General features: G+C 40.0%; 1 protein-coding gene across 4 annotated transcripts in view; it reads left to right on the top strand.

Moving 5' to 3' along the window:
* The window catches only part of LOC146691602 (MAM domain-containing glycosylphosphatidylinositol anchor protein 2), a 201,098-nt gene that overhangs the window by 55,445 nt on the left and 123,437 nt on the right, over positions 1-22,216 (top strand). For all 4 annotated transcript variants that reach the window (XM_085431486.1, XM_085431484.1, XM_085431483.1 and 1 more), the window contains exon 2: positions 17,408-17,547. In XM_085431486.1, coding sequence (XP_085287612.1) covers positions 17,408-17,547 — 140 coding nt within the window. The remainder of the gene's footprint in view (positions 1-17,407; positions 17,548-22,216) is intronic.

Raw genomic sequence — 22,216 nt, 5'->3', positions numbered from 1 at the left:
CAGCAAAATAAAAAGACAGAACTTTTTTGTTTTTGGTCAGGCGGTTTTAACATAACCGTGTCTGGTGCGTGTCTAATGGAAAGAGCCAATACTGTAGCAAATTTAAAATGAAATTCACAAGATGTGTTCAGCTGGTGAAACTTAATGGGATTGTGGACTTTTTTGAAGGAAAACAAACACATCACTGTCTTTATTGGTACCAGTTATAGTGTGGTACGTGCCTTGCTCAGGGGCACATCAAAACTGATTATGAGCGCGAGAAAAGTGTGACTCATTCAGTCTGCCCACCCACGTTTTCCCAGCTCGCCTAGAACTGATGATGTTAGAGAAGTAGTTGCAATCCCATTTCCCTTCCTTCAGGCAAAAGTTGCTGAGATAAACCCTTTCTGTTAGCACTTCTGTGTAGATACATCATCATTTTGAACTTTTAGAACATTAATGAAATAATTTAAAACATCTCAACCCCAGTGTGGAGAAACACATGCTTCATAAATTTAACAGTTGAGATTTAGCTCTTCACAATGTTCTGTAGGTTTCTGCTGTGCAGTGATGATGTTACCCTGTAGTTTGTAGAGATGGCACGATACCACTTTTTTATGTCCGATACCGATACCGATATCATAAATTTGGATATCTGCCGATACCGATATGAATCCGATAGTGTTTTTTAATCAACAAAACTGTTTTTTAAATATCTTGCTGCATTTTGTATAAGTTCATACTCAAGTTTAAAACAACAACTACACTAAAGCTATTCTGTTATACCTGTATGCAAAAAAAAAAATTTCATAGTTCAGCAATACTGATCAATCTAATAAACTTAAACCTACACCATCCTCCCTATTCTGGTATTTTAAAGAGTACTTAGCATAAATATTAAGCAACCTAACTAATAGGGTTCCAACTCCCAGCAACAACAAAAATAAATAAATAAAAAATAGGGAACCACCCCTCACGCTCCACCTCATGATGCTTAATCGACGTAATCAACCTTAATTTGATGCAGTGTGGAAAAAAAAATGCACAGAAATCAATTATTTTTCAAGAAATATTAAATAGATTCAACATCTTTCTTCAACAAAATTGCAGACTGCACAGATGGTACCTTCCCAAAGGAAAAAGTACTATAGCTTACTAGGGTATATATATTAGACTTAATAGTCACTATATACAGTAATTGACTTCTATTCATTTTACATCAAATTAAAACTTTGGGTGTCAGATAATTATTTATTAAAAGCTAGAGAATAAGAAAGAAAAGTATGTCTTTGTGCCCCCTTTTCTCTGTTAATGCCCTATCGGCCCCCCTGGCTAAACTTTGCTAGATCCGCCCCTGCACAGTTACCAGCGTCAGCTAGGTAGAAAAAGATCCTCGAGTAGAAAGTAATATTAAATAAATTCTAACAACAGCTTATCAAGCTTAAACGTGCTGCTGTTGTTCAGCCGCTGGTTTCCTCTTTCTGGTGCAAAGTGGGCCAAAAGCAAACTAGAGACACGGACTCGCGACAGAAAAGCCGATCAGCTGATCGTTAAGCAGTTTCATGATTGAAGTAGCAGCAAGAGAGAGAGAGAGGCAGTCGCTCCATATATTAGTTGTTAAGCTTAACACAGGAATGCTTTACAAACATTCAGAGATGGACTTACACACTTGCTTTACTTCTCTCGGGGATAACTTTGTCGGAGATGAAATGCCGGGTTGCTAGCGAAGCTCCACATGCTATCCAGACCACCACAGGTCCCGCATGCCACAGCCGCTCTATCACGTGATGCATACTGCTCCAACGTGCTAACTTCTGAGGTGAGTTACGGCGTGTTGCAAGTTTTGTGAGGTGCTTTCGTGATATTTAATGGATCGGATTACATTTTTTATTTTTCTCCGATATCCGATCCAGTAATTTAGGTCAGTATCGGACCGATACCGATACGTAATATCGGATCGGTCCATCTCTAGTAGTTTGTTTTGTTTTCTCCTATAATGTTTTGGGTTTCTAATCTTACAATATACAATGCTTTGAGATGAATGCTAGTGTGATTTGGCTTTCACTGTCATATACATAATATACTGTTTTGCATGAGTATTACAGAGCTGAGTAAACATAAAACTAGTGCTCCAATCTGCTCTGTTGTTTTTGAAGGATCATGCTTTGGTAAACTTTCTAAAATAAATGATTTAAAGCTGTAAATATCTTGATACAATATACAGTGTTGTGAAAATATCTTCAGCCACCCAGCATTTCTTTCTATTTTGAAAAAGCGAAAGGGAAATAGGGATTTATTGAAATCACACATGTAAGTACAGTCCATGGGGCAAACACAGTTTTAAGTACAATTTTAACAAACAATTCTAACACTATGGAGCATGACCAGCCTGAGCATCGCCTGAAATCTTATGGCCAAGCTTTCATGTCATTTCTTTAAGTAGTCTTCAGGAATTTTTCTCGAAGGACATTCAAAGTCGTTCTAGGAATGTTGGCTGCAAGTTGTTCTGTTCTCCATCAAGATGATTCCACACTGCTTCAACAATGTTGATGTGCAGGTTCTGTTGAGGCCAGTCTATCTCACCAGTCCAATCCACTGTGAGTTTTTCTATCCAATTATGGTTTTATTGAATTGACAGTGTATTTAGAATTTTTGTCCTGCTGTAAAGTTGTCCAGTTGAATCTCTCAGGTCCAGTGTCAGTTCTTTTATTAGGTTTTTTCCCCCTAATTCTTAAGAACATGACTTTCAGATACTGTTCATTTGATGTTGATAGTTTTTAGGTCTGCAACTTTTTTTTGTCCTCCGTGGGCCGAGTTCCCTCACATTTGTGAAGTACCGACACACTGCCCAGCACACCAAGATATGCTAAGGTTCCAGCTAATAACTCTTTAGGAATCACTTCATTGGTTAAAAATAGTTTTTTAGATCTTTTGAATTGTGTTATCATTTGCATTTTTCATAGATTCAGCTAAAGGAAATATATGTTTCTCCACCAGGCTGCCAGTAACAAAATACAAGATACAATCTGAAATTGGTTATTTGCAACATTGTTATGTCCAGACACAATGCAGATTCATCCCTTGAGCTAGGTACCTTTTTGTGCTCGTTTAGTGTTAAGTGGTATTGTTTATAAATGGTAAATGGCCTGTATTTGTATAGCTTTTACTAGTCCCTAAGGACCCCAAAGCGCTTTACACATCCAGTCATCCACCCATTCACACACTGGTGATGGCAAGCTACATTGTAGCCACTGACAGAGGCAAGGCTACCGAGGCAAGGCTGCCGAACACTGGCGCCACCGGGCCCTCTGACCACCACCAGTAGGCAACGGGTGAAGTGTCTTGCCCAAGGACACAACAACCGAGACTGTCCAAGCCGGGGCTCGAACCGGCAACCTTCCGATTACAAGGTGAACTCCTAACTCTTGAGCCACGATCGTTTAGTGTTAAGTGGCTCAATAAACAAAAAACCTTTTCTGAAAATGGACAGGTACAAGTACTGGAGTGAAAATGAGTGAAAAAGCAGAACTTGGAGAACTATTGCTCTAAAAAATTACAACAAAGTCTTGCTCTTTGGAAGTACACTGTAAAGAATTAGAGTGGCTCTAGACTTTTGCAAGATGCTGTATATATGTATATGTTTAACTTTGTAAAGAGATCTTGTTTTACTATTTGCATTTTACGCCCAGTTCAACCCATGGACTGTTAGTGCATCAAATTACACAGTGCAGGTGTATTATATCTCAAGTCAAGATATTAGGAGATTTGTTAAACTTCTTGGTAGGTTACTTTGGTAAAACTTGCCATGTAAGCTCATGAGGTTGTGATGGTAGGCAAGGTATTATAGGTATGAATGAGGTACAAGATGAAAAGCTGCATTTGAAAGATCTTCTGCTACAGTACACATGTGGGACTGAATGAAGTGGGTTGGCCAGTCGTGAGTTTTTACTGCTTCAAACTAAATTATTCTAGTATTACACCTGCATATAGTGTGAAATTAGGCTGACTTTTTTCAGTTCAGTATACATGCTAATGTACACTGAAATAGGAGTACTAGTTTTTGTTTTTGGTTAACATCCAGTTCTTCTCTCTCCTCCTTTAACTCCGTAAATGCCCCAGTCAGTGCATGCACGCTAGCTTAAGTTTTTCCACCAAATGTAGAAAATCCCCTAATGAGGCTTTAGGCACTGCTATTTTTCATCTCCATCATTTCACCAAGCTGTATTTAACATCACATGAAATAAGCACCCTTCAGTTAACAAGACTCAGTGGAAAAATTCATATTCATTAAAACTCAAAAACTCTCAGAACCAAATTAATTAGCACAAGACCGTAACAGTTTGTGTTTTGTGATATTGTACTGCGTGCCTAGTCAGTTGGTGGATTTTTGTAGTATAGCTAACTTGAACTCAAGAGGCATTTCCCCAGTCTATGCCGCTGATATTGGAAGACGTGTAGCCCATATTTCCAAGAGCATTGCTCAGTGAGAGATCTCTAAAACCCATTTCCTGCCTGGCTTAGAATAATGAGGTGTTAGAGCCTGCTGGCAGAGCTTAGCTGCACACCTCCCCAATGAAAAAGTTATGGATGATATACAATTGCAAATACACACACACACACACAAACCCACTTTACACTCAAAGACATGGACATATGCCCCCTGGAGGTGTTATGGATAGCTGCATATTGCAATGCCAGCCAGCAGGAAGCACTGTCAGCCAGTCTGCACTGTGGGCATTGATAGGACAATCAGTTCGCTCTGGAGCCATCACAGCCAATCATCAGACAGTTTCTTGGCGGGCTGCACCCAATCTTCAGAGGGTTGCCAGATCTCCTTTTCTCAGTGAGCTGTTGCTGGCTTACTACTAGCCAACCACAAAAAAGAGCTGCTGCCTTGCGTCAGCCAATCGTGTGAGTGTTGGCCAGAGTTAGTCCTATCAACAGATAACTGCTCCACTGTTACAGCCAATCTGGGCTTTATCCTTCCCTACAGATGTCCGATTAGTGTAGTTTAGGGAAATCAAACTGCCACAACAGGCCCACTTTGCCAATGTGGCACCGTGAATGGAGAGAATAGTAAAATGGGATAGGAAAAGCCTACAAAGGCTTACTTAACCGTAATACTCTGGCTGTTATGTTTTAATGCTGTGTGGGTTAGTTTTTTATTTGTATTTGCAGCACTGTTGGTCACAAAATATAGTTTCATATCTCACTTTCTCTAATAATAATGTGAGCTAGCAGGTGCTGCTTAACTGTGGACGTCTTTCATTAATGAGATTTTAAATTTACCAGCATGTACTTGTCAAGGCCTATAAGTTTATTCCTTGTAAACCTGTTCCGGCATTCACGAGGCAAGGACGTGTTCACTGAACTCAAGTCGTGTCCATTTTAATGGCCCTATAACACATGCCAGCATCTTAAGGTGACAAAGCCATTAGATCAGATGATAGAACAGGGGTTTTTAGACCTGCCCTATCTTTTCTGCTTTCACTGCAAAATGTTGCAGGTAATGTATGAGTCTGTCTCGTTTGAATTTGGCCCTACATGGTTATGCACATTCATGTTAATCCAATCCAAGTTTGTTTCAAATCATTCAACCCCTTCTTCAGCACAGTGGCAAAACAGTGCTAACAGCACCTTTAATCACTGCTCATGCAGGAAAACAAGCATTTTTTTCACTTAGGAAGACGTAACATTTCCTCCCCATCTTTTCAAGAACATTTTATGAAAATTCATCAGCTGCTTGTTTGGTAAGTATTGCCTTAAAATTTTCTGTACTTGGCTTAGGGTTCACACACTCCGGCATCAAAAACGTTAGCTTTAATTTAGAGTTGAGCAAAAATTCTGCCATGGATACAAATTTTGGTGATGTACATTGAACATGACACGTAAAACAAATGGAAACGGGAATTGTAACATCATATTTGCAGAGGGATGAGGAACTGAAAAAAATATATTTATAACTATCAAAAGGATTGGGAATTATTTAAAAAAAATTATTTAATAACAGTCTAACAGTGTTAGCCTCAAATGTTTGGCTTAGAGTAAAAACCAAAATTCGAATACTAATCCCTTCAAAGTCAAACATCAGATGTTACCAGCCTCATTTATGTCACTTCCTGAAGATGGCTCGCATGGCATAAAGCTTGCACAAACATAATGGCTGCAGCTGTATGCAGTCAAGCTCCATAACCCCTGCTGTGAAGTGCTGTAATATGGGAGCAAAGACAAATCTGTCCTCTAAATCTCCCTACCTTCACCCTTCATCGTCATCTCTTTTCTCTCTCTTCCCATCTCAGCAGGGCTTTGGCAGCTTCACACTGGCCTAATTTTAGAGTAACAAGATGTGTGTATACGTGACTCAGTGTGTGGTTGCATATGTGTTTTAGTGTGTGTGTGTGTTTTTTTATGTATGTGTTGCCTAACTCCAAACAAAATCTCTGAGGGCTAAAGCTGTGTGTTTTGTGTTCCTGTAATGATCCATGTCCACGGACAAACGGACCTCTCAGTCGTTTTAATGAGATGTCTCAACTCGCGTATCTAGCTCACTTTGTTCTCTTGTGCCAAAAAAAGACCACTTAACATCTCTATTCAGTTTAATAACGACTGTCTTCTTTTTCCGCTGAACTGGACAAACGTGTTTTCTGTGGTGCTGCAAACTTTGCACCGAAAGATTGTGTTTGTTTTTTGCCCCGCAGTACACACTGGGATAGATGATCTGCGCCAATAGTGTGAAGCCAGATCTATACAGAGTCTCATTTACAATAAGAGTGGAGGATGAAGACTCCATGCGAGTGCATTACAGTGTGTAATCAATACGCTCTGACAACCTCTGATGTAATAGTATGCATGTGCTGCTGGCAAACCATTTCAAGACCTTATACACATGGATGACCCCATGGATGAGTTGCTTCTCAATTATCCAGCAGCCAGGCCTGGGTGCAATGTAAACTTGCAGTTTCAAAAGGCACGGGAGATGCACAGAAAATAATAGAATTAAATATGTGTTGCCTTTGGCAATGGCCCATGTTTACTTACTCTCAAAAGTAAAACCCACAGAATTTATTCTGATATAACCAGTGGCACTGTTGTGCATCACCTGAGAGAATTTGAACCAAGTCCAAATTTAATAATGGATGTGCTGTATAATTCAGTATCACCTTCTTGTATTTGGAAAGCTCTATTTGCATAACTATTCAATGTAGAATTCTTATTCGAACACTTTCTTAGTTATAAATTATTAACCTGACAATCTTAAAACTGCACTAATCAATATTTAAAACCAATAATTCACATTTTTGTATGTAAAGTAAGAGTAGTCCCTTCCAATCAGAAACCACTCTGTATTTGACACTGTCAGATACTTTTACCCACAGCTTCACCGTTCTTATTAGCCTGCTGGTTTCCAAAGGCAGCCCACAGCTGTTCACAAAACAAAAGAAGAAGAAAAACACTGATAAAGCTCATTGTACACTGCTTATTCACATAAAACATCAAAAAGCTGAATTAAGCAACTAGTTGGGGTACAAAGTGGAACATTTGGCTGCTAAAAGATGTTAGAGTGAATATTTGACTAAATATTTGCCAGGTGGCTTGAAGCACAGAACCCAATGAATGCTAATACTGCATTTTCACATGTCAGTACTGTCTGTAGAGTGCAAATAGCCAGAAAGTGTTGCTTTATAGTCTTTTGGAGCTAAAGCAAATTGTTTGGTGAGGCAATGAACATTTTGAAGTGGGAAACACAAAAGCACACACTCTTATAGCTTTAGAGTTAAACTCATATATGTACATTCTCATATATTTAAATACAAATGTATTTGGTTTAATCCACATGAGGGTTTTTCTACTAAATATACTGCTAGTAACCCTTTTTCATGCTGTGTATGTTATGTAACTGAGTCAGTTTGCTAACTGTATGACCTTTATACACTTGTATATTCACTGTCTTAGACAGAAAATACATTTTATCGATTTACACCCCGGTACACAATATACACTGTTCACCATGGTGACTCTTGAGCAGTACAAATGTTGAACTTGATACTGTAGTTGTTTTCAGCAGACATCTATACTTGATGTTGTACTGTTCTTCGGTTTAGCACGTGTATAGAGGTCTTGCATCTTGTGTGAAAAGGCTCCGGTCAAACTGATTCCATTAACATGCGGTTTTAATGGAGTCTGCTGAAAGCATGTTAGACTGTATTATTTAACAGTAAGTGTTGGCTGTAGAGTATTTAAGCAGTTTTACAAATCTTCTTTTGAAAAGCCATTGTTTTTGGCAGATATGGCAATTGTGAACTTATTTGTGCGTTATCACTAAGCTTTTGATGTTGGCATTGTGCAGTGTTATCACACAGCTGAAATTGCCTTTTCTTCCCCAACAGTCCTTTTAAAAGCAACAGAAAGTGTATTTCCAGTGGTGCTAGCACAGAATATATAATGAGTATTTTGTGATAACAAAACAGTTATTTCATGAAATTGTTACTCCATGCATATTGCATATGTTTCTCTCCTCCTGTTTCTCACTCTGTGCTGTTTTTCTCTTTTTGGATCTCTCATTCTGAGAAGGTGATTACGGAGCCAGAAAACTAGCAGGATATGGTTAGTGTTCCTCAGGGGTTGGTCTGAGGACATTAAGCCCACAGTGACAACGAGCCCCAGCTGTTGGGAGTTTTTTTCACATTCATTTGTTTGTCAAATTTAGAGTCTCAACTATTGCCAAGAACTCCCTCTGCCACACAAGCACTCCAGAACTGTGGTGACAAGGCTGCTTTTAGCCAAATCCAATTTAATCTCCACTGGCGGTACTGGATAAAGCCGTCTCCATCTCCCCTAACTGAGGCCAAGGCAGGCTAGTTATTCTACTGTATGATGCTCATTAACCACATAAAGACACAACACAAACTTGAACGCACATACAAACACTCTCAGGTACAGGCGAATGTGAAGTGAGAGTACTAAGCTAGCAGTTTAACACACACAGTTATATGTGGCGAAGCTTCGTCTCGTTCTCTTCTCCTACTTTTCTCCATTTTCTCTCAGTATTGTGTATTTCTGCAGCAGGGGAAATGATGTCACTTTTTTTTTCTTTAAACTAATAATTACCAGGAAGCTAGTGTGTGTGTGTGTGTGTGTGTGTGTGTGTGTGTGTGTGTGTGTGTGTGTGTGTGTGTGTGTGTGTGTGTGTGTGTGTGTGTGTGTGTGTGTGTGTGTGTGTGGAGAGAGTTTGGATGTTTGTGCCTGCAGATGGTTAGGTGGATGGGGATAGTGAGGGGGAGTGATAATAGAGGCGGAGATTTACATTTATGCAAATTTCACATCGTGACACAAAGGTTCAAGACAACATTTGCTCAACATGCGCATCAGTGCTGTTTAATCACAAGTGCATGTGGTGCACATAAACAAGCCATCTTAATATTATACTTTTCGTTTGTGTTTATTATACTGATATTTCTTGTACACACATGCTTTGCTGTGGAGCAGCCTACAAAACAAACACAGTGAGGAAATAATATTCCAATATTATACAGAAATAAATGTTATTTACTCTTAATGGTATCATTTTGTGTAATTACTATTTCAAATACTTCTAGTTCATTTAGTGCACCATACAGCTATACTTCTGGAAAACAGTAGAAGGAAGTGTTTTTTATCACCCCTAGTGGGGGTTATGTAACAGTGCTTCAACAAGTGGATCCTGTTGTTTTTTTATGATGTGCATGTTTGAAGAAGAATTTGAAAATGTATATGAAAGGATGTCACAATATCAGAAGTTTAGTAGTCAGTACTACTGAACTTCCATGATTCTCAATACCATTTAATATGACAAGTCCAAAGTAACGATGATGGCTAAATGGATGATGGCAGCTGCTAATCTTCTGAGCACTGCTCAGCTCAAGTAATTGTAAGGTATTTCTCAGAGACGGCCGCAATTCCCAGCCAATAACAGCAGCACTCCAGATTATGAACAGTTTGATGACATCATACAATAAAGCTGGAACATAGCACTGCTTCATCTTCACATTTATTTATTTACAGGGAGTGCAGAATTATTAGGCAAATGAGTATTTTGTCCACATCATCCTCTTCATGCATGTTGTCTTACTCCAAGCTGTATAGGCTCGAAAGCCTACTACCAATTAAGCATATTAGGTGATGTGCATCTCTGTAATGAGAAAGGGTGTGGTCTAATGACATCAACACCCTATATCAGGTGTGCATAATTATTAGGCAACGTCCTTTCCTTTGGCAAAATGGGTCAAAAGAAGGACTTGACAGGCTCAGAAAAGTCAAAAATAGTGAGATATCTTGCAGAGGGATGCAGCAGTCTCAAAATTGCAAAGCTTCTGAAGCGTGATCATCGAACAATCAAGCGTTTCATTCAAAATAGTCAACAGGGTCGCAAGAAGCGTGTGGAAAATCCAAGGCGCAAAATAACTGCCCATGAACTGAGAAAAGTCAAGCGTGCAGCTGCCAAGATGCCACTTGCCACCAGTTTGGCCATATTTCAGAGCTGCAACATCACTGGAGTGCCCAAAAGCACAAGGTGTGCAATACTCAGAGACATGGCCAAGGTAAGAAAGGCTGAAAGACGACCACCACTGAACAAGACACACAAGCTGAAACGTCAAGACTGGGCCAAGAAATATCTCAAGACTGGTTTTTCTAAGATTTTATGGACTGATGAAATGAGAGTGAGTCTTGATGGGCCAGATGGATGGGCCCGTGGCTGGATTGGTAAAGGGCAGAGAGCTCCAGTCCGACTCAGACGCCAGCAAGGTGGAGGTGGAGTACTGGTTTGGGCTGGTATCATCAAAGATGAGCTTGTGGGGCCTTTTCGGGTTGAGGATGGAGTCAAGCTCAACTCCCAGTCCTACTGCCAGTTTCTGGAAGACACCTTCTTCAAGCAGTGGTACAGGAAGAAGTCTGCATCCTTCAAGAAAAACATGATTTTCATGCAGGACAATGCTCCATCACACACGCGTCCAAGTACTCCACAGCGTGGCTGGCAAGAAAGGGTATAAAAGAAGAAAAACTAATGACATGGCCACCTTGTTCACCTGATCTGAACCCCATTGAGAACCTGTGGTCCATCATCAAATGTGAGATTTACAAGGAGGGAAAACAGTACACCTCTCTGAACAGTGTCTGGGAGGCTGTGGTTGCTGCTGCACGCAATGTTGATGGTGAACAGATCAAAACACTGACAGAATCCATGGATGGCAGGCTTTTGAGTGTCCTTGCAAAGAAAGGTGGCTATATTGGTCGCTGATTTGTTTTTGTTTTGTTTTTGAATGTCAGAAATGTATATTTGTGAATGTGGAGATGTTATATTGGTTTCACTGGTAAAAATAAATAATTGAAATGGGTATATATTTGTTTTTTGTTAAGTTGCCTAATAATTATGCACAGTAATAGTCACCTGCACACACAGATATCCCCCTAAAATAGCTAAAACTAAAAACAAACTAAAAACGACTTCCAAAAACATTCAGCTTTGATATTAATGAGTTTTTTGGGTTCATTGAGAACATGGTTGTTGTTCAATAATAAAATTATTCCTCAAAAATACAACTTGCCTAATAATTCTGCACTCCCTGTATTTATTTTTTTGTGCAGGTCTGTATGACTGATTTTAATATGCTTAGATTAAGTGTCCAGTTTCAGGTTTAAAAATACTCTGTAACATCTTTTTGGTTGTTTTTAAATTGTGTCTGATAAGCTTAATCACTAAAGCTGTTCTCACACATGCCCTTTAGCTGTGAACTCTTCTCAACGTAGTGGAGCTGCAAGCAGGAATGTAAATGTCCAATTCAGATTGAAGATTAAACAGTCTTTAACCTGCCAGCTCGCTAGTAAAAAGTGTAACGGTCTGGAAAATTCACAGTGAGCGAGCAGGTGCCAAATGTCCTGCTTCCTGCCTGCTCGACCCAAGAAGCATCCTCACATCAACCAAACAGAGTAGAATATGGTGAAAAAGTCTTTAACAAGTCCTCGTTGCTTTATATTTTTCTATGAAAATGAGAAACAGGTGCAAAGATTCATTTAAATGTGCAAACATACATGAAAATACAGTATAAAAGGCAAAAACTACTTTGTACAATTCTAACTTTACACAGCCTGAACTCTCTTGGAAGGAAATACAAAGCTCTTTGTTACATTCTCTGTCAAGATGATGCTGAGGTCCGGGCTCTGGGGAAGCCAGTCCATGACTGATAGTCTTCCATTATGTGTTTTTCTGTCCAGGTATGCTTTTACTGCACTGGCAGTGAGTTACAGCATTGCCATGCCGAAAAATGAAGCCGTTGCCAGTTAGATGCTTTCCAGATGGTATTGTGTGTCAAGATGCGTCTTAATGATAACTTTTGTTGCTTGCAAAACTCCAGCGGGCACCATTAATTATTATCACATCTGTAGGACTTCAAGTTGCAGCAGAGCATTTTGTGTTTTCCATTTCTTAGAATTATGAACTTAGTGTTTCTTCTCCCACTAAAGATAATTAGGGCTTGTTGGTTTGGAAACTAACTAAGCAAAACTAAATTAGATGAAAATGAAAGATTAAATTAAGTAATCTTTGTTAAGCTTTAGCAAACATTAGCAAATTGGACCGTCGCTAGTCCGAATAATGTGTGATCTGCAGTTTCTTACTGCTGGCATGTTCCATGCACTTACTGCTGAATACAACATAATGTGATGCATCTAAATTTGAAGCTTTTACTGAAATTGACTTTGCTTTCTTAGGCGCCTTTATTTAAGATGTTTACTTACAGATTAAATATACTGTTGCACATATGACACTTTATACAGCTGTACATAACATGTCAGGCAGTCATAATAATTACACATATAAGATGCAATCTGTAATTCAACCTTAGCAGCACACCAGTCTTGGTTAAATAACAAGATTAAAAAAAATTTGTAAAAGCTGCATCTAGAGCTGGGCGATAGAACGATAACGATATGTATCGCGATATAACTTTTACTCGATAGAGAAATTAAGCTATCGCGATAGACCTCGCCGCTCTTGTCCTCTTAAAAAAAAAAAAAAAAAAAAAAAAAAAAAAGGTCAGCCGATCCAAATTCAGTAGCGCAGAGCTGAACCAATCACAGCCGCAGCGTCACGTCGCGTGACTTGTTACGTACAGCACAAGTGCCAAGCCGCACGTGTGTTTGTTTGGGAAGCAGCCAGCGGGTAATGGAGCCAGCGCATAATGGAGGAAATGAGTGTGCCGACTAGAAAAATCAACCGAGCGTGACCGAAGAGAAAACAGATGATGGTTCCAACGCCGGAGAGATTGTCGAACGGAAGAGCCATAGAAGTTCCGTAGTGTGAAGGTATTTCGGCTATTTCAAGTCTGACAAAAAACAGAGTAGCGCGCACTGTAAATTGTGCCGAAAGCAAGTCTGGAAATACAATAAACTGGAGCATGCGTCACACTGTGCGCCACGTTATTGTTTCGGTGAAATGAATTTCTACAATACTGTTACTGTTAATTCTACTCTCTGCAGTGTTTACATGCTTACATATACACACAGTTACTGTCCCTCCACACATACGACTCGGTTCTGCTTCTATGCCCCAGCTTTGTTTACTTTTTCCCACCGAGGCTTCTAGACTTCTGATTGGCCAACATTTCTGCACGGTTAGGAATCTAGCGCCACCTGCTGCTTTGGCATGTTCATAGCAGCGTTTTCCTTCATTTCTGCCTTTATGTGTGGACGGGATTATTTTTCAAAACGAAAACGGAAAATCTCCGTTTTCAAAAACACCCGTGTACGTGTGGACGTAGCCTCAGTCTCTGACTGGAAGCGCTAATTCATCATTCGGCTTTTGTCAGACTAAAGTAACTGTTAAAACTGTTTGAAAAGCTCAGCTATACAACAAGGAGAGATTGAGAATTTCCTTTTAGTTCTCAGTTTATTTGATATTGACAAAAGTTAGTCAGTTTTGTCTGTTCTTCTGTAAAACAAACTAAGATTTATTTTTAGAATTAATATTTTGTTTCTAAGTGGAATTGACAGTTTAGTCTGTTTCATTTGTTCTATTTTGAAACTTAAACGCTTTAGCGGCTGCCTTTTGTGTAGTTTGCAATATTTGCCTTTATTTATCTGAAAAAGTCTCATGTTCCTTAAGTACATCTACCCTGTTGAACTTATTATGGGAAATAAATATTTAAAAACAAGCTGCTGATTATTTCACATTTTACTTGTGAGCAACGGCACATTTAAATCTTACAAATATAGTTATTTGGCTTATATCGTGATAGATATCGTTATCGCCTGAAATGAAAAAAACATATCGTGATATGAAAAAATCTCATATCGCCCAGCTCTAGCTGCATCTATCCTGTAAGGCAAAAATCGTTATTCTCCATTCAAAGCACGCAAGGAGGTAGATAGAAACGATTAGACAGGCCCTTTATAACATACCATTTGCAGTATATAAGACATCATCTTTTTCCATGTAATGAACTTGTATGGGATGTAGTTAAGAATTAGAGGGATATAACCTGACACTTCTGACCCGCTGTGGTGTGTTCAAAGCTTTGTCTGTCTCCTGTTTCCCTTCAACCAGCACATCTTTTATCTCAGACCTGTCAGTCCACTGATGTCTTACTTTGTGAAGCCCCGGCCCTAAATCCCACAGCATTAATGTCACATTGCCCATTCCTAAATATCTTTTCTAAGTATATGAATAGTTACTGTTTGTAAAGTATCAAGTGGCTTTCACGAACGCAAACTGAAAATTACGTTGTAATGACAGTGATTTTAGCTCACGCTTTGGGCCAAACGATTTGAAAAAGCAGGTCGTAGCTGTACAAGGATATGTGTCACTGTTAGAACATTAGGATGCTCATTATGTAAGCTCAAGAGACGGTTATTTGCTTTTGTGGCTGTAAGCCTGGTGTTGTCTGCATAAAGAACGAGTGTGTGTTTATGCGATTGTGTATGCAGCTGTTGCAGTAACTGTGATAGGAGCTGAAGATCATTAATTATGGGTGTTTCCCTACTTTCCTCCAGGACTGATAGTAGCCTATGCTAGAGAGATACTGGTTCAATGGAGTAAATGCCATTAGCACTTTGTTTAGCTAGTACCCTGGGGTCTTGTTTCTAAGCCTTTTTTCTTTCAAGTGGCAGCCTTGCGTGAAGCTCCCTTACACTGAGCCTATTTCTCACACCCTTATTCCCCCCCCCATGGAATTCAGCACCAGTGTGTCCAAATTGAGAAGGGAAGACAATGAAGGGCTAGGAATAGAAGGAAGGCTTCATGCGTGCGCATTTAGCACCTGTATCAGTGCACATCACCATGTGGCATTTAGACAGGCAGGACAAGTGAGAAGGAGCATTAAGCCAACAACCCGGATGAAACAAACAGCATGGCTAGTATCAGGGAGGGACGAGCGGTTAGTGCATGGCGAAGGATACACTGAGACTGAGGGAGGAGTGGCGATGTGCTCATTAGCATTGAAGCCTGGGTAGAGGTAGAACTGACTCTGCTGCTGGGGCACGCTCTGCCTAGAGAGGCCCACACAGGAAGCTGCTCCTCTAACATGAAAGGCAAGCAACAGTCTGAAACTCCTCGTGATTTTTCAGCATGAATTTGTTTTTCTCCCCCTTCTTTTTCACCATTTTGTACTCCTCCTCCTAATGATACCCCGTATCCGCTCTCTAAATCATCTCATCCCAAACCTCTTCACTAATCATGTAAGTTGGAGAGGAATAAATGCTTAACAGATGCTAGTATTGTCAGGGGTTGGTTACATGCAACTGCATTTTTTACAGCTCAGTGGAAGTGAATATTTTGAAGTGGTTTACCTAAGATGACTCCTTCCTCTGCTCAGTTTAACCCCCATCGCGTATGCACCACTGTCTGTTGGTGTGTGCAGAGACCAAAAATCCTCTCACCATCTCACAAGGGTCAAACAAATGATGGAGAGAAACACCAGTGTGGTAATTACAGCTGTGAACAGACAGCTGTGGGTAGTTTAATTTGCTCATATTGCAGTTTCCGGCATTTTTATATCCCTGATTAGATTGCATTAGGAAGTTATGCGGAAAAATGAATGTGCTACATGATGAGTTCGGTTCCAAAATGAGGTACGCAGTAATTTAAATATGGACACCCACTCTCCATATGGTCTCATGGCAGTTTTTTTTTTAGCTGGTATTAACATTTCGTGAAATATTATGCTTTTCTGAGTCAAAGTGTTTTCCAGAAGTGCACTGATGTATCTTTTATTTCTTTTTTTTTTAAGTAATCATTTTTGTAATAAAACCCTTCTTCCATGTAATTACACTGAGTTCTAAATTAATTCTGATATCTGATGGCACGGAGGATAGGGGAGATAGTGAAAGATATTTTCCAAGATTACTAGTTCTGTGGCATACCATCAGTATTTTGCAGATGGTCATTACTGCTGCCTGTCTGATTGAAATTTGACGTATTTTATTCGGTTACTGCTTCTGCCACAGCTAACGTACAATACCTCCCCAACCTTTCTAAGTAGCTTCAGTTCAATTCAGGTGCATTTATATAGCACCCAATCACAACAACAGTTGCCTCAAGGCACTTTATACTGTAAGGTAAAGACCCTAAAATCAAAAACGAAGATAGTTCTTCCCTGAGAGAAGGTCTTTTAAGAAAATTCTGCAAGTAACTCAATCAATCACTGGCCCAAACAAAATCATACAAATTTTGTGCAATAGTACTGTTAGGCCTGTATGTGTTTTTGGCAGACTGATGAGCCTAATCACACTGAGCAAAGTAACAAAAAAGCAATAACAAAAAAAAGAGAACACAGGCGATAGATGTTGTTTATATGCTTAAAGTGGGTCATTTTACACTGTTGCTAGGTCGTTGCTAAGTAGCAGGATGGCATCATAATACATCATGCATAATTCAACATTTGTGGACTTAAATGAAATGTTGTTTTGGTGAAACAAAAATGATATGATGCTTTTATAAAGTGTTACAGTTGCATAAATGCTCAAAATACATGATTGAAGCCTGTTGCCGAGTGGTTATTTAGCGACACAATGTTGTCACAACTTCTGATATAGATAAGAACCTTTATGGGCCTACCTGTGTGCCAAGTTTGGTTGCTCACCCCTGTGACTTAGAGAGAAACAAAGTGCTACTACTGCCAGTCCCCAATAATTAATAGGCAGCTTTTAAAATGCTAAGCCAAGGGGAATGCTATAAAAGTAGTGTCACTTCTTTTTGCAATTCTTTTACCTGTCTCTAGTTATTTGTGTGCTTGGTGCAGTGTAAATTTGTGCACAAAGCTTTGGAATAGCCTTGTTATAAGTGAGACAACCTTTTAATCAATACACCATCTACTTCACTAAACTACTCATTCCTTCAGAAACGACCAGAATGCTAACACACTTTGTGCTTCCCCCCCCCCCCCCCCCCCCCAAACAGCACCTCCTACGGTCCGCATTATACACTCGGGGCACGCCTGTAATGTTGAAGAGGAGAGGCACACCGAGAGAGTCTACACCATACGAGAAGGGGAGACCCTGGAGCTCACCTGTCTGGTGACAGGTCATCCTCGACCGCAGGTAGGAAAGTCAGCGCCTTTTCATCTGCCCTTAACCGACAGCATGGGAAAGAAAAGATAGTTGCACATGCAAATCATGGGGCAGTTTGTTAATTTGTACCATATCTCTGTATCCATCTCTCCTCTCTGCAGAAAGCTCCCTTTTAAATCTGTATTAGCATCAAAGCTGCATACCACATAAGTCTGCACTAAATCAGCTTAAAAGTTTAATCCTTTAATTATTAATGGTTTCGTTTGCTTTGTGCACCTGTATGCTGATAATTACAGCTTCCAAGTAAAATGAGATTGCAGAAAACAGCAAAAACATCTGCCAAACGAGTGAGAAACAGGCCACAGTTAAAAGACTCTGGGTCATGTGAATGCACATGGGTTCTCAACATCTGAGAGCAAGGCTTCCTCACATTCTTATTTACTGTTGTGATGTGAACTAATTAAAAAACTTTACACCTTTTTTTCTCTGATGAAAATAAGCTTATAATTAGTTTGTTTTTTTTTTTGTGCTCACTATGTATTGTTTGTAGTATTCAAATCTAGAAACATACAATTAAAAGTTTAAAAAAGTAAGCAGATGGCAAAAATAAGGTCTCATCTGCTCTTTTAGACTAAATGTGAGCTATTATGAGCCACATAGATACATAAAACAGGTTTGCTATGAATTACTTGACCATGACATTTTGTTCTTATTAACCCAGTAGGTCACCCTAACCTTTATCACTTAAACCCCCCGCGAGCCATCATTTTAGGGATTCCTACCTATAAAACCCGGAGAGCAGTCAAATGGTGGAAGTGGAAGCTAAATTGGCTAGTCATTCATATGTATATTAGGCTGTTAAGTAGGAATTCTGGAGGGAGGGGAGTGGGGGTGGGGGAGTGGAGTGTTTCAGTTTGCCATCTTGGGGAGAAATCAACACACATGGGTGTATGTCCTTTGTTGCTGACATTTATTGATAAAAACAGTACAAAAAACCAACCATTTGTACACATATTTACAAATAATTCAACATTGTCAGCAATCACTCACAATCCTGGCACTGCCATGGTACCTGTAGTCTGCATTTACCACATGTGTATCTTTTGCAGTGAACACATCGCACAGTGGCCTGATTTTTCTTGCATTTGTGTTTGACCTGACATGTGGCTCTTTTTCCAGGGCTAGGTGTGGAGGGTTCTGCCCGAAGCAACTGATCTTTTCTTGCCTTCTTCGCAGCTACATGAGAGTGAGCCAACTCTGTTGCAAGCGCCACCAGGAAGTCCACCCGTCTTTCCTTCGTCCCGGTGCATGCTTGATACAGCACATGTGCATTCAGTGCTTCCATGTCAATCATGTTATAAAACACGGCGACTGGCCAGCGCCGTGTTCCTTTGCGGACAGTGTACTCCCGAACCATCTGGTCCATCACATCCACGCCACACTTTGTTTTGTTGTAAAGGGTGACAGTGTTTGGCTTCCTTTTGGTGGTGTTATCAGTCTGAACCACGCTGTGCATGCTGCTAAGAATATAGACTGTCTTCTTCCATTTGGCCGCATACGCCGTCAGCGTGGCAGCAGAGGTTGCGGCCAAACGGAAGAAGACAGTCTATATTCTTAGCAGCATGCACAGCGTGGTTCAGACTGATAACACCACCAAAAGGAAGCCAAACACTGTCACCCTTTACAACAAAACAAAGTGTGGCGTGGATGTGATGGACCAGATGGTTCGGGAGTACACTGTCCGCAAAGGAACACGGCGCTGGCCAGTCGCCGTGTTTTATAACATGATTGACATGGCAGCACTGAATGCACATGTGCTGTATCAAGCATGCACCGGGACGAAGGAAAGACGGGTGGACTTCCTGGTGGCGCTTGCAACAGAGTTGGCTCACTCTCATGTAGCTGCGAAGAAGGCAAGAAAAGATCAGTTGCTTCGGGCAGAACCCTCCACACCTAGCCCTGGAAAAAGAGCCACGTGTCAGGTCAAACACAAATGCAAGAAAAATCAGGCCACTGTGCGATGTGTTCACTGCAAAAGATACACATGTGGTAAATGCAGACTACAGGTACCATGGCAGTGCCAGGATTGTGAGTGATTGCTGACAATGTTGAATTATTTGTAAATATGTGTACAAATGGTTGGTTTTTTGTACTGTTTTTATCAATAAATGTCAGCAACAAAGGACATACACCCATGTGTGTTGATTTCTCCCCAAGATGGCAAACTGAAACACTCCACTCCCCCACCCCCACTCCCCTACCTCCAGAATTCCTACTTAACAGCCTAATATACATATGAATGACTAGCCAATTTAGCTTCCACTTCCACCATTTGACTGCTCTCCGGGTTTTATAGGTAGAAAGGTAGAAGCCTGGGGATGCTAGTGTCTTTTTATTACATGTTGCTTCTGATTTGAACAAAGACTTTTGCAGCTGATCAAACCCACATATGTGCAATAAGGCTGCTATATGTGCAATTCTTTTTCTGACAAAGTTGTATTTTCTTACTCAGTTGTATATAGCATTTGTATTCTATTTTATTCTATTGTATATATTATTCTATTTTATTCTATTTTATTGCATTCCAGTGTTTTCTAGTTTCTGCTACATAAATTTGCACTTTTGCTGCAACAAAACAAATTTCCCACCTGTGGGACTAATAAAGCTCATCTTTTATCTTATCTTATTTGCTCAATAACAAAAATTATACAGAATCTCCAGAAACTCTGGACGGCAAAACCAAAACGCATATGGTTTTTTTATGTTTCAACTGAAAAGGTGAGGCTCCTTGAATAAGACTGTTTCAGGCACACTGTTCGTCTCTTTCCGTCCCCGGGAGGGGGTCACAACTTTGCACTCATCATCTCTGTCTTTCCTCTTAATTAGAATTTTTGAAAAACAGAGCAGAGCGAGGGAGTGGGTGGGAGTGTAGCGCGAGATCAAAAGCTATGCAGGGCTGTGGCAGGAAAGGCAGGATCTCCTTTGAAACAGAGTCATTATGAGACTCATGCAGATCCCCTGGCACAGTGGGTCTCGGCTGTGTCTCTCTGGACTTTGGGATGTGTCAGCTTTGTCCCCCCTCTGGTAGTGGCATGGGACTGGGGACAGAGCACACTCATTCTGAGTGGTTTAGGAGGCTGAGGTGGTTATCTGGAATGGCAGTAGACCTAAGGCTGGTTTTGTGATGTTGCAAGAAAAACCAAAAGGTGTGTGACCTCATCGGAAACACACTTGCAAGTTAATACGGCAGTAACAGCCCATCTTTTCTTTAGAATTAAATATTAATCCTTAGAACGTGTTCTGAGCCTTTCTTTGCCCCAAAGTTCCACATTTTAATTGAGCTGAGTTTCTCTATCTTTCAAGACCAATGCAGGGGAAAATAATCAGTACTTGCAAAGGTTGTACTTTTTTGTGTCCTGTCTTGATACTTTACAAGTGTGCAAGTTCAGACAGACAACCAGTGCGAACAGTTCTTTATGTGTGTGTGAGTTTGCTTTCTGTGTCTTTTGTATGTACTTCTCTGTGATACTAGCAGATATTTTCTATACATATTTCCATGTTTAACTCTTACATGATTTACTGTATATCATATAAATGATCTTGTTTTTTATGATGATAGGTATGATACATACAGTAAATTATTAATATATATAAAATACGTAGCTTATAACAGGTGAATAAATTGAAATTATGCATTAATACAGTTAGTTTCCCTGGCTACTATAATCTCTTGACTGGACTCTGTAATCTTGTCAACTGTCTACAGTACTTTATATTAACCAAAACATCATAACCATAGAGTATAGCAAGACATTTTTCTATAACTTGTTTTACTTTACTAAATTATATAGGGTAGGCCTGAAAGAAAGACAAAAATCACATTTTGTTTTTTTCTCAGACTTCAGAATTCATATAACATTATTTAAAAAATATTGGTAGGCACAGTTTACTTGCAAGTTAGCACTGATAAGTCAGATATGCCCTCTATATCTATACCAAGATCTCAGTTGCACAGGCCCAGGAACGGGTCAATGTCTTTAGGCCTCTGACAAATGCATATTTCCAGCAGTTGTCAGAGGCTGCTAGAAGTCAAAGGTAAAATTGATTGCTGAGAGGATGTTGCACCAAACTGCAGCTTTGGCTGCTACCAGAAACTTGCTAGCTACCAAGTGGTAGCAAAACTTAAAACGCTGACACAAAAACAGGAAACGGAGAACAGTTTCCTTCAAAGTAAAACTGATGGCTCACCGCTGCAGCCAACACATTTCAAGAGGTGCAGCTTTTCCTTTCAAGGCAAATGTTCGGCATTTCCAGTTTGCATTTTTCAAACCAGTTGGTTTCTCCGATGCTAACTTTGGGTGACCAAAGCAATCCTTCCATATAGCAGCTTGAATCAAGGATGATGATATCACATAGACTCATGGCACATCTCTAGCATAGTAAAATCCTCAATTAGTTCTGCAATAGCAAATCACAAAATTGCCTTTTTCAATGTTAATGTTCAGATTGCAGTCTCTTTCTTTGACTTTGACTGGTGCTGGGTTAATGCATACACTGAGGGGTGCTGTGCCAAGTATAGCGCCACAAAGGACCAACTGCAGAGTAAATGGGTCCGTGGTTGGCTATTTTGCCACCGTTAATTCTTCACATGTCTATCAATATGCACACTTCTTAAATTACAGAGACACCCCTATAGGCC

The sequence above is a fragment of the Copadichromis virginalis genome, linkage group LG15, assembly GCF_057382275.1.
Source record: "Copadichromis virginalis isolate Kocher_CV1m ecotype Utaka linkage group LG15, C_Virginalis_male_GT1.1, whole genome shotgun sequence".
Taxonomy (NCBI): domain Eukaryota; kingdom Metazoa; phylum Chordata; class Actinopteri; order Cichliformes; family Cichlidae; genus Copadichromis; species Copadichromis virginalis.
Note: the sequence above shows the minus strand (reverse complement) of the source record. Positions and strands in the feature narration are given on the sequence as shown.